Below are 12,699 nucleotides of genomic sequence, written 5' to 3' on the forward strand. Positions count from 1 at the left end.
TCTGCTCCAGGCGCCGGATTCTTTCATCAGGCGTCAGGTGAGCCCGTTCCACCTGCATAGGAATCTCAGGAGAGGGTTGGGACATCGAAAGGTCAGGATTCTGGAAAACCGGCGCCAGCTGGGGATGGCGACGGGAACGGGTTAGTAAATGTTCATGCCGAACCTCCTCCTCCCTCTCCGAAAAACGAGTATCAACTCGGGTGGCCAGTAGAATGAGTTCGTTCAGGGAGGTAGGCAGGTCTCGGGCAGCGAGCACGTCTCTCACACGACTAGACAGGCCCTTCTTGAAGGTGGCCAATAGGGCGGCCTCGTTCCAGTCCAATTCGGCTGCCAGGGTGCGGAACTGGATGGCGTAGTCACCAACAGAGGAGCTGCCTTGAGAGAGGTTGAGGAGAGCAGACTCGGCTGAAGAAGCACGGGCAGGTTCCTCAAAGACGGAGCGAAACTCGAATAGGAAGGCCCGGAGATTGGCAGCAACTGGATCATCACGGTCCCACAGTGGCGTGGCCCAGGCCAGGGCTCTACCTTCTAATAGGCTGATGATGAAAGCCACTTTAGAGCGCTCGGTGGAAAACTGACTACTCAAAAGTTCAATGTGCATGGTGCACTGAGTCAAGAATCCTCTGCACAACTTAGAGTCCCCAGAGTACTTGCTTGGGAGGGCCAGTCGGAGTGAAGAAGAAGCGTCAGGAGGTGGTGTGCGCTGGGCAGTAGTCTGCTGCTGTAAGGCGGCAGTGAGTTGCTGGATCTGCTGTGACTGCTTCTGGATTTGTTGCGCCTGCTGAGTGACCACTCTGGCGACATCACGGAGATCAGGCACCTCGCCGGGATCCATGGTTGGAGCCTACTGTAACGCCTGGAGTAGTGGATCCACTGGACCGGCACCAGCGATGGCACAAACCTCACCAGGGAGCGGAGTCTAAGGGGCCGCTGGTTTTCACCAGAGCCCGCCGCAAGGCGGGATGGACTTGCTGCGGCAGGCGACCCCCAGGTCGCTACCCCTGGCTTGGTTGCTGGTGTCGGCAGGCGAGGCGTGGCAGAAGATGGCACAGGCAATGGTCTGCAGGTGAGAGCGCACGTGACAGGCTGGACACGGGAACAGGTGGAGTGACAGGGAAACAGGAACCAGGAACAGGGACTTGGGACCAGGTAACGGACAGGACTCAGGAACAGGGACTTGGGACCAGGTAACGGACAGGACACAGGAACAACAGGGAGCTGGGCCAAACGCTATGGGAAGCATGTAGAGGCTCCAACACAGGGGACAGGGCATGCTGGGATTTATAGGGGAGTGATTAGGTGCAACTCCCAATTAGGAGCGCACTGCCCCTTTAAATCTGAGACAGCCGGCGCGCGCGCGCCCTAGGAGGCGGGGACGCGCGCGCCGGCCGGCACAGCGGGAGACAGGAGCGTGGAGAGGTGAGGCGCCCCCCGGGGCCGAGGTGATAGCAGCGCCGGGTCCCCGACTATGGACACCGGCTGCTGCATGGGGCAGGAAGCGGTCGCGGCGGCGGCCCGGAACGCGGGACGCCGCCGCGGCCGTGACACAGGGACCGTCATGCAGGTATACAACATCAAGGTATAGGATATAAAGTAATCTTATGGGGGAGGGGGGCTGTTGTCTAGGGGTGTGGCTTAAAGGGGCACTGTGACATCAGCAGAAAAAAAAATAATAACGATTCCACAGAAACATATAGCACCACTTACCTGTCTGCCCCAGTTATAAAATCATCAGCAATCCATTTGTATTGTGTCTGTAATCGTCTCCCCTACCGTCTCCTCTCACTACTTTCTAGCTGAGCATTGCTCTCCCTCAGCTCCTTATCGCAGCCCTCCCACCTGCCTACTCCCCTCCTCCAGCACTCCTGCCAGCTCCTTGTCCAAAGCTGTAATAGACTGCTGCTCTGTAGTAACTAAAGCTGCTGTATTTATTCCCTGTCTACTCCTCTGCCTGTGGCATTGCTCAGCACAGAGCAGCATGCTTTAATCACACCTCACTCTTCCCTAAATGTCCTAATAAAGGTATATGAGTATATGACATGGAGATGGTGATGTAGGTTGGAAGGGCTGCTCAAAGATTACATCACTCAGGGGGCGGGGCTAGAGCTCAGAGACAAGATCCAGCCACGCCTCCTATGACAGAGGATGATGCGTTGTCTCAGGAGACAGGGAGGAGCTGGAGACAACACCACTCTGACAATGAAAAACTACACAACTTCCTGTTTTGGGTAAATCAGACAAACACTTTCTGAAGCCAGTACTACTAGTAATAATACTATATTAGTAAGTAATAGATATTGGCATGAGAGTTTTCTTAAAATACAATTTTTGAAACCAGAATACCCCTTTAAGATCTCCAGTCATAACATACTTGCATACTTGTCCCTTACAGAAGTCTCCTTCTCCAGGGTCTCACCATCGCAGGCTTTTGGTCATAGAGAAGAGATCAACCATTGTAGCTCCTGTTCTAGCTGAGGAGAATTCACATGGTCTCCTATAGTGTACAGAGTCTTCTGGATAGTACGGAGGAGGGAGGGGTGAAAGGTCATTGGTGCCACTTATCTCAGGGGTAGCAATCTTTCTGTAAGAACTACAATAAAATCCATAGACGTCATTGATGTTCCCTGGACGTTGTTATATGTTTGATGTCTCCGGCCTCGTATACAGCATCAGATTTTACAGCGGAACGTCAGCGTGGACCCCTCCATCTTCTTCTGATATTCCTCATCAAATATCTTGTTCTGAGACTCTGTGAAGTGATTCATCCAATCGCCAACCTCTCCTAAGAAATTAATTAGAAAAATCTTCATTTAAGGTGAAAATTAAGGTGGAAATACTGTGACTTTACATCATTATTCACTAGTGATAATGAACTGAATCAATGACTTTACAGCATGTCATAAAGTGATATCAATGACTTTACAGCCTGCAATAAAGTGAGATCAACGAATTTACAGCATGCTATGAAGTGAAATGACCTTGAAATGCAGTGAGTGACATCTAGTGGTCACTCTGATAATTGCAGTGCTTCTACATTCATACTATTATCCACCCCCTGTTATTTTACAGTTATATAGAAAGGTTGACACATATCAATCATGTTCATGAGCCCACCTTTCCTCATGAAGGGGGACAGGGACTGGTCCAGTACACTGGAGGGGATGCTGGAGTAGTTGGTCATTGGATTCTCCTTCATGGCGGTAAATGACGTGTGTTGGTGGATTTTCTCCACAACATCTTCAGACAGGTCCTTCCCTAAGAATTTCATGACTTTCCTGATCTCCCGTTTGGGATCCTACAGAATAAAGTGGCGCTCAATATACAATCCTTATACAAGTTGTGGCTGCTACTTCTCTCTGGAGTCAGCCGGTTCCTCACCTCCTTCATATCCTCATAGAACAGATATAGAATGTCGTGCTTGTCTCTGGCGTTCCACCACCCAAGAACATGGCTGAACCAGCTTCCCCAGGCCACTGTGAGAAGACAGACTGGATGTTAGGAGTTATGCTGGTTTCCTGTTAGCTCTCAGGTTGTAGGGATGTGAAGCTTTCGGCTGCTCCCTGCATTCTGGGAGATGTAGTGTATATATCAGGCAGTGTAAAATAGTGTATTGTGCAGACATTGTGCCTTCCTACATTAGACTGTGTCACTATCAACTAAAGCTCAGGACAACTAAGGGTCTGGACAACTAAGGGTCAGGACTGTCAGCTGTCAAAGCCAGGACCGGACTGATCATCTGGCACTTTGGGCAAATGCCAGATGGGTCGGTCCCCTCTATGGGCCGGTCTGGTCTGCCTCCTGGTGATGTGTTATTACCCTGCACGTCACCAATGCCTTTAACTATACAGGCTTCTAATGAGTGCATATAGCTAAAAGCAGTGCACTGACAGAGTGAGGAGCCATTGACTCCTTGCTCTGTCAGTCACTCTGGTGACTGCAGACATCAATATTACTTATCATTACATACAGGTGGTGGTGGTGGGTTCCCTCCTGAGGGTGGGATTATACCTGCAGGGTGATTGCCTACTGGGGTGGAGGAGGTCAGTGATTACCTATAGGAGATTGGCTTACTGGGGGTGAAATTGCCTATAGATGGATTGAATACTGATGGGGAATACCTACATGGGGATGATTGCCTACAGGAGGGGTTACTACATGGGATATACAATTTACTTGGGTGTGTGTGTGTGTGTAACTACTATAAGGAATAGCTGCATGGGGGACTTAATTACTATTTGGAGACACAGAGGGGCCTAACAACAATTTGGGGACACAGAGGGGTATGAAGAGAGGATGCCCCCTTCATACAGAGATGTCCCTGTGAGTCACTGGATGTAACTGCACTATGATAAGTCTGCATAACTTGTTTAGAGTGTAGTTTTGTTTTGTAGATAGGAGACAGACATGTGAGATGCGAGTGATGCAATTTATAGCTTTTAATTTTCGGGGGGGGGGGGGGGGGCTGGGGGGGGTGTTGGGGTAGGGGACAGTGCAATACAACATGCTCACCCACCATCACCCTGCAGAAATTTCACTAGATATTCTTCCCAGGTCCCGGGGTCAGGCTGCGTCTTGTTCATCAGATCAAAATGATAATATGACACTGCGTTGTCCTTGGCATTACGAGCCACGTAAATCACCTGCGGCAGGAGAGGAGATATGGAGGACCGAACAGGATTATATCATCTGACATTGTGCTACACTGGCTGTTATGGGGGCACTGTGGCTGTCACTGTTATGGGGGCACTGTGGCTGTCACTGTTATGGGGGCACTGTGGTTATCACTATTATGGGGGCACTGTGGCTGTCACTGTTATGGAGGCACTGTGGCTGTCACTGTTATGGGGGCACTGTGGCTGTCACTATTATGGAGGCACTGTGGCTGTCACTGTTATGGGGGCACTGTGGCTGTCACTATTATGGAGGCACTGTGGCTGTCACTGTTATGGGGGCACTGTGGCTGTCACTATTATGGAGCCACTCATGCTGTCACTATTATGGGGGCACTGCGGTTGTCACTGTTATGGGGGAGCTCTGGCTGTCATTGTTATGGGGAGCACTGGCTATCACTATTATGGGGCCACTCATGCTGTCACTATCATGGGGGGTACTGCGACTGTCACTGTCATGGGGGGTACTGTGGCTGTCACTATTATCGGGGGGTACAATGGCTGTCACTGTGTTGGGGGTACAGTGGCTGTCACTGTTATGGAGGCATTCATTCTGTCACTGTTATGGGGGCACTGTTATGGGTTGACACTCTGGCTGTCACTGTCATGGTGGAACTCTGGCTGTCACTGTTATGGGGAGCACTGGCTGTTACTGTTATGGAGGCACTCTGGCTGTCACTGTTATGGGGAGCACTGGCTGTTACTGTTATGGAGGCACTCTGGCTGTCACTGTTATGGGAGCACTGGCTGTTACTGTTATGCAGGCACTCTGGCTGTCACTGTTATGGGAGCACTGGCTGTTACTGTTATGGAGGCACTCTGGCTGTCACTGTTATGGGAGCACTGGCTGTTACTGTTATGGAGGCACTCTGGCTCTCACTGTTATGGGGGCACTAATGCTGTCACTATTATGAGTCGACACTCTCGCTGTCACTATTATGGGCAGCACTCTGGCTGTCACTGGTATTGGGGCACTCTGGCTGTCACTATTATGGAGGCACTCATGCTGTCACAGTTATGGGGGCACTCTGGCTTTCATTGTTATTGGGTACACAGTAGCTGTCACTGTTATGGAGACCATCCTGTTCCCTAAGTTAATACCACCCCACCTTACACTTCTGCCGCCAGAAGGACTCCGGCACCAGCTCATACGGCAGATGGGTCTTCACCAGTCTCGGGGACGGGGTGATTTCCAGCAAGTCAATTCCTATATTTAAAAAAATGACATGCTATACTGTATACTCTGGTGACCTCCAGAGCTGTTTCCACAATTCTGCTGGATCCATTTTCGCTCTTAGGTGGCAGGACACACATTTCCAGGCTTCCTCCTCTGTCAGTGCAGAGTGCTGCATTATCGGCTGATGTACTACATGTCCCATAATGCAGCGCAGCAGGGTGTTAGTATTACATTTAGCAGAATTGTGAATACAGCTCTGGATTATACATACATAAGTAATGCCGTGTATTTCCAGCCCTGAAGTCACCTACCGGATGGCATAGGAGGGGGGAAGCAGATCTCCATGAAGGGGGAGCGTACATGTGTGGGGGCCCGTCTGGTCTTCTCTACATCTCCCTCATTTATTATGCAGTCGATAATTTCTTGTGTCCATGTGGTTCCTGGGAGATTACGGGAAAGACGAGAAAACATGAAGTAACCTAAACACTGGGCTGTGCCAGGTGGTGCCAGTGTGGTATCCTACCACGGGTGTTACAGTTATATACACCCCTTGCAAAAGTCTGTACTTATTGTACTTGTGTGGTGATGAAAAGGATGTAAAGGGTTATTGTTTCTTTATGTGTCTCCTGAATCTGCAGACCAGTAGGAATCTGTTTTTCTTCTCTCCTATCAACTAGGAGAAGTTACAGTGCAGGACAGTATCCATAAAAGCCAAAGAGCTAGGAACTGACCTAGATAGAGCAAAGTTGCAGTAGCCTATGAACTCTATCTCGCAGCGCGGGTGTCAGCAGGAAATCCTCGGCATTCCGCTCATCCCAGGTAACAAGGTCTGGGGCCTGTGTCACCCTCTAGGAAGGTTGAGCCAAATCTAGTGGGCATAAGGTGGAGTGAAGACTAAGTCAAGGTCAATACATGGACACAGGTCTTCTTCTTCTTCCTCTTCTATGTTCTCTACCTCATCCTCCAACATCCCGGCAGAGCTTAGTACTACTTGGGTTGAGACTCTCACGGCATCCTCCTTCTCTACTACTCTGCTTCTTTGTATCACTAAGCACACAAATTAGTCAACACGACTATATCCTACACTGCACTTTTACTACAGATCTGGTTGCTGTATTGTCAATTGTTTATCTGGAACTATTGTCAAGTGTGTTATCCAGAGAAACCTCATACTGTTAAGTAGAATCTGTATGACCTGCTGCACATTTGCAACTCCAAGTAAAACAAAACTTCCCATTAAAGAGACTCTGTGATTTCTCACTATCCACCGACACCTTGGGACACTTCTCCTTTCTGTGGGTGGCGGTTCCGATAATCCAGGAGGGTCACTACACCGCTCTGGCCATCCGTGATATAATCCCAAGGGACCCAGTAGCATCCTGGAAGGACACTGATCACAGGGGAAAAGGGTACAACCGGCCTTGTCAAATAAAAGCAGGCGTGCCATCACACCTGTGTGCCCACCAGGCATTGGCGTCACAAAGTAACTCTCCAAGGTCCGGCTGTATCTCAGCCAACCACCATGGGAGTGGCGTCACACATCACCACCTAGCAAGTGACCGGACGATCCTCTGATTTAACACCACACAGGGGGCTCATACGACACCAGCAACATAAAGGGGTGCTCCAGCCTCGGCTTGCTGTCATTGAATGGAGATCTAATACTTCTCATGGCAGAGAGTTTGTTACACCTGCATTAAAGGGAATCTGTCAGCTACTGGGCCCTACCTGAGGTGCTGACAGTGCACTGTAGCTGGCAGTCCCCTGAGGGCTGTATCTGAAGTGCTGGCGTGTGCTGTAGCAGGCAGTCCCCTGAGGGCTGTATCTGAAGTGCTGGCGTGTGCTGTAGCTGGCAGTCCCCTAGTGAGCATGGTGCCTTTTGGTGATTTGTCCATGGAGTTGATTATGCACATACTGTAATTAAGAGTCAAAGAGGAGTTGTGGCTCAGCATTTGTGCCGCACTCTGGCACGCCTCACCCCTCCTTCCTCCTCCCTCTTCTTTATGAATAATCTCTGCTGTCCAACCTCCTGCTCGCTCAGCTGTCAGCCAGTGTCTCTGAGTGTTTATTTCAGACATAAACTGTCTACAGAGGACTGATCTACAATCATATATAGTTCTGCAAGCCTAATAGTGTTGGAGCTGTGGTCTAGGGGTAAATCACCTGTCTAGAGACCAAGAACAGATTTTTTTCTCATTATTTTATCATTTTTAAAAATGCAAACAATTCGCAATCAGGTTTAATTTAGTTTTTAAAAAAATTTTATACAATGAAAAGAAGAAGAAAAACCTTATACTTTATTTCCATAAGGGGAATCAAACCCAAGAAATAAAATTGTTCTTGGCCTCTAGACAGGTGATTTACCCCTAGACCACAGCTCCAACACTATTAGGCTTGGAGAACTATATGTGATTGTAGATCAGTCCCCTGTAGGCAGTTTATGTCTGAAATAAACGCTCAGAGACACTGGCTGACAGCTGAGAGAGCAGGAGGACGCAGAGACAGCAGAGATTATTAATGAAGAAGGCGGAGGAGGGAGGAGGGGTGAGGCGTGCCAGAGTGCAGCACAAACACTGAGACACAACTCCTCTTTGACTCTTCATTACAGTAGGAGACCTAAGATTGTGCATAATCCACTGCACGGACAGATCACCAAAAGGTGCCATGCTCACTAGGGGACTGCCAGCTACAGCACCTCATTTAGAACCTGAAAGCTGACAGATTTCCTTTAAGGTTATACAATCCTCTGTGAGTCTAACAGCCAGGGCCTCAGACTGATACATTGTAACAAAATATCAGGACAGGAGAAAGATTTGTGCTGCTGTATTCTCCTCACAGAGGACTGTCTCTACTGATACATTGTAACAAACCCTTATGCTGGGTCAGGCAGCATTTACCTGCTTTGGGGTAGGTGGCGATCAGGAGGTCATCTGGCCGGGCCTGGAATTTCTCTATTTTTTCCCAGGACTTTGAGATCGGCTTCATGAGTGGAACACCATGCACCGGGACCAGCTGGAACCTATAGAACGAGCCTTCTGGGACCTGCTGCAGGATTTCTGAAAAATCCGGGGATCCGGCCTGAACAGGTAACATAGTGGTCAATATTATAACAGCTCCTCCCATAGAGATAATCATTCGGCCTTCCCAGGCTCCTGACCGGTTTTATATATACATCCCATAATACATGGTATATCTGCTGAACTCTGGTCAGCCCCCCACCCCCAGCCTCCTCAGACTTTACATCTACTCCTTGTAATGTTCTTACAAATCCTTCAAAACATCTTCATTGCATTGTATATGTGGATTTCCTGCACAGTGGGCGCTCCTTCCCTTCTAACAATGTGACACCTACAGCCTGTGGTCTCGGATTTATGAAGAGAATTCTAGAACTCCAGTGAGGACTGACACAGGGAGAGCTGCTGGAACTAAGAGGATTTCATGGAAAGGCCCCGTTCAAAAACGCAGAAATCCGCCGTGCTCAGTGTCCTGCAGTATCTCTATGGGAAAGTGTGCACCTCCGCTGCCGCCGATCTCCGCTCAAAGAAGTGACATATTAATGAAGACGATTTGAAGGATTTGTAAGAACATTTCAAAGAGTAGATGCTCCTCGTTTTTGCTCAGTGTGAACGGGGCCAAACATAGAATATTGCTGGCAGAGAAAGCCCCCTTGTCTACCTAGTCCCCCTTTATATTTTTTATCTTAGGATAGATACTGTATGAAGGTTTCCATCATGTCCCCTTTTTCCCTTCTTCCTCCTGTAACATATATAAAGGTTTCCATCATGTCCCTTTTTTCCCTTCTTCCTCCTGTAACATATATAAAGGTTTCCATCATGTCTTCCCTTTCCCTTCTTCCTCCTGTAACATATATAAAGGTTTCCATCATGTCCCTCCTTTCCCTTCTTCCTCCTGTAACATATATAAAGGTTTCCATCATGTCCTCCCTTTCTCTTCTTCATCCTGTAACATATATAAAGGTTTCCATCATGTCTTCCCTTTCCCTTCTTCCCTCCTATAACATATATAAAGGTTTCCATCATGTCCCCCCTTTCCCTTCTTCCTCCTGTAACATATATAAAGGTTTCCATCATGTCCCTCCTTTCCCTTCTTCCTCCTGTAACATATATAAAGGTTTCCATCATGTCCTCCTTTCCCTTCTTCCTCCTGTAACATATATAAAGGTTTCCATCATGTCCTCCTTTCCCTTCTTCCTCCTGTAACATATATAAAGGTTTCCATCATGTCCCCCCTTTCCCTTCTTCCTCCTGTAACATATATAAAGGTTTCCATCATGTCCTCCCTTTCCCTTCTTCCTTCTGTAACATAAATAAAGGTTTCCATCATGTCCTCCCTTTCCCTTCTTCCTTCTGTAACATAAATAAAGGTTTCCATCATGTCCTCCCTTTCCCTTCTTCCTTCTGTAACATATATAAAAGGTTTCCATCATGTCCCTCCTTTCCCTTCTTCCTCCTGTAACATATATAAAGGTTTCCATCATGTCCCCCCTTTCCCTTCTTCCTCCTGTAACATATATAAAGGTTTCCATCATGTCCTCCCTTTCCCTTCTTCCTCCTATAACATAAATAAAGGTTTCCATCATGTCCTCCCTTTCCCTTCTTCCTTCTGTAACATAAATAAAGGTTTCCATCATGTCCCCTCCTTTCCCTTCTTCCTTCTGTAACATATATAAAGCTAGCAGAGTGAGCACAGGGCTGCTATACCACTGCCTATCCCTTGCCTGTGCCCTGGAGATGCCCCCTGTGCCCGCAGTTGTCCCCTGTACTCACACCTGAGGTCTCCATCCTGAGTTGTGCAGCTGCCGATCTCCACCTTCTCCTCCGAGCAGCACGTCCCAGCATATAAATATGGTCCATAACCTGATACACCTCAGAGGGTGTGCCTCCCCCCCTCCACACACACACACAGTGACACCCCACCACCACCAGGGGGATGGACTCGCTATTGAACTGCCTGTGCCCAGAAATAACTCAGATCATTGTTACTCTCAGTATTTGACCTCCTCACACTTGTCAGTATTTCTGCTAGCTGTCCGTGTATGAAAACCTGTCCTGACCTAATGCGGCCGGAGCTAGAAGTGAATAGGACATGTGTGTGGGTGAAGTAGCCAATGGTGGAAGACACAGCTGCCATATGCCAATGGTGGAAGACACAGCTGCCATATGCCAATGGTGGAAGACACAGCTGCCATATGCCAATGGTGGAAGGCACAGCTGCCATATGCCAATGGTGGAAGGCACAGCTGCCATATGCCAATGGTGGAAGGCACAGCTGCCATATGCCAATGGTGGAAGGCACAGCTGCCATATGCCAATGGTGGAAGGCACAGCTGCCATATGCCAATGGTGGAAGGCACAGCTGCCATATGCCAATGGTGGAAGGCACAGCTGCCATATGTCAATGGTGGAAGGTACGGCTGCCATATGCCAATGATGGAAGGCACGGCTGCCATACGCCAATGGTGGAAGGCACAGCTGCCATATGCCAATGGTGGAAGACACAGCTGCCATATGCCAATGATGGAAGGCACGGCTGCCATATGCCAATGGTGGAAGGTACGGCTGCCATATGCCAATGATGGAAGGCACGGCTGCCATACGCCAATGATGGAAGACATGGCTGCCATATGCCAATGGTGAAAGGTACGGCTGCCATATGCCAATGATGGAAGACATGGCTGCCATATGCCAATGGTGGAAGCCCTAGCTGCCATATACCAATGATGGAGGGCACAGCTGCCATATACCAATGATGGAAAACACAGCTGCCATATACCAATGGTGGAGGGCACGGCTGCTGATGTTCATAGTACTAGAAAGTCATCGATGTAGCCTCTGTTCTACACCACGTCCTGAAAAAAGCGACAAGCATTGGAAAATATACATTGATACTTTTTGAGCCAAAAATGTCCTAATTTTTTTTTTTTTTTTTTTTTACGCTTCTCTCCACTATTTCACATGAAGCTCTGGTCACAGAATGTTTTCGGGGCCTCATTTTGAGTCATAAACAACTGATAAAAATAGACCAAAAGAAGTTTTTTCAGCCACATTTTACTTTTGGTCCATTTTTTTGTCACGAGGCCCAAAAAGCCATTGTGTGTGAACATAGCCAAAGGACAAGGCCTCAGTGTGAAATCATTTCATGGGAAGAACAAAAATGTTTTATTAAAAATCAATAAAGTTGGAGAAAAATTTGATAAATCTGAATATAAAAAAAGAGAATTAGTAAGAAAAACATTAAACAAACAAAAAATGCAGCTGCAGATGAAGGGGTTAAATGGAGCGCACCGTATGTGGTCAGGATAGAGGGAGCTCCACATAGTATACAACCTAAAGGAAATAAGTCTCTCCTCCACCGACTGCGCTCACACAATGAGTAAGAACCCCGAGGGGCCGAAACACGTCGGTCCCATCAGCGGTTGTGGAATGGACGATGTTTTTACTCTCGGGATCCCAGGATTGTTTCAAAGGATGAGAAAACGTGAAGTTATCTATGAGAGACATGTATCCTTCCCTATGAGAGACATGTATCCTTCCATGGTTTTCACAGCTGAGGGTTTGTTACAATGGAAAGAAAAATGTAATGTATATAGTGATGCGATAGCTGATGGGTCTGTATAACTGAAGGGACTTGTGTACAGAGGTGGAAGGTCATCCCAATGTATCAGCACTGATATAGGAGACAACGAGAGCAGAGCCTGCACCTTACACCCGCTCCTCCCTGACCCTGCTATAGCCCATATATATGTGATAACTGACTAGTGAGGGGTGGAGCTAAGGGGGGCGGGGCCAAAACTACAAGACTTGTGCAAATGGTAAACAATGTATAAATTAC

At 48.1% G+C, this 12,699-nt stretch overlaps 1 protein-coding gene across 2 annotated transcripts in view; it reads right to left on the reverse strand.

Annotated features, from left to right (window-relative positions):
• Window positions 1-2,261: 2,261 nt before the first annotated feature.
• LOC138801545 (sulfotransferase 1C1-like) overlaps window positions 2,262-12,699 on the reverse strand; it is a 57,374-nt gene continuing 46,936 nt past the window's right edge. Inside the window, exons 2-8 of one of the 2 annotated variants that reach the window (XM_069984476.1) lie at window positions 8,745-8,925; window positions 6,159-6,287; window positions 5,780-5,877; window positions 4,514-4,640; window positions 3,379-3,473; window positions 3,115-3,295; window positions 2,262-2,782 (exon numbers count right to left, since the gene is read on the reverse strand). In XM_069984476.1, the coding sequence (XP_069840577.1) occupies window positions 2,670-2,782; window positions 3,115-3,295; window positions 3,379-3,473; window positions 4,514-4,640; window positions 5,780-5,877; window positions 6,159-6,287; window positions 8,745-8,832 (831 nt within the window). In that variant the 5' untranslated portion in view covers window positions 8,833-8,925 and the 3' untranslated portion in view covers window positions 2,262-2,669. Of the gene's footprint in view, window positions 2,783-3,114; window positions 3,296-3,378; window positions 3,474-4,513; window positions 4,641-5,779; window positions 5,878-6,158; window positions 6,288-8,744; window positions 9,106-12,699 lie in introns of those variants that run through there. The other variant, XM_069984475.1, reaches the window with a different exon arrangement.

The sequence above is a fragment of the Dendropsophus ebraccatus genome, chromosome 9, assembly GCF_027789765.1.
Source record: "Dendropsophus ebraccatus isolate aDenEbr1 chromosome 9, aDenEbr1.pat, whole genome shotgun sequence".
In the NCBI taxonomy this organism is placed as follows: domain Eukaryota; kingdom Metazoa; phylum Chordata; class Amphibia; order Anura; family Hylidae; genus Dendropsophus; species Dendropsophus ebraccatus.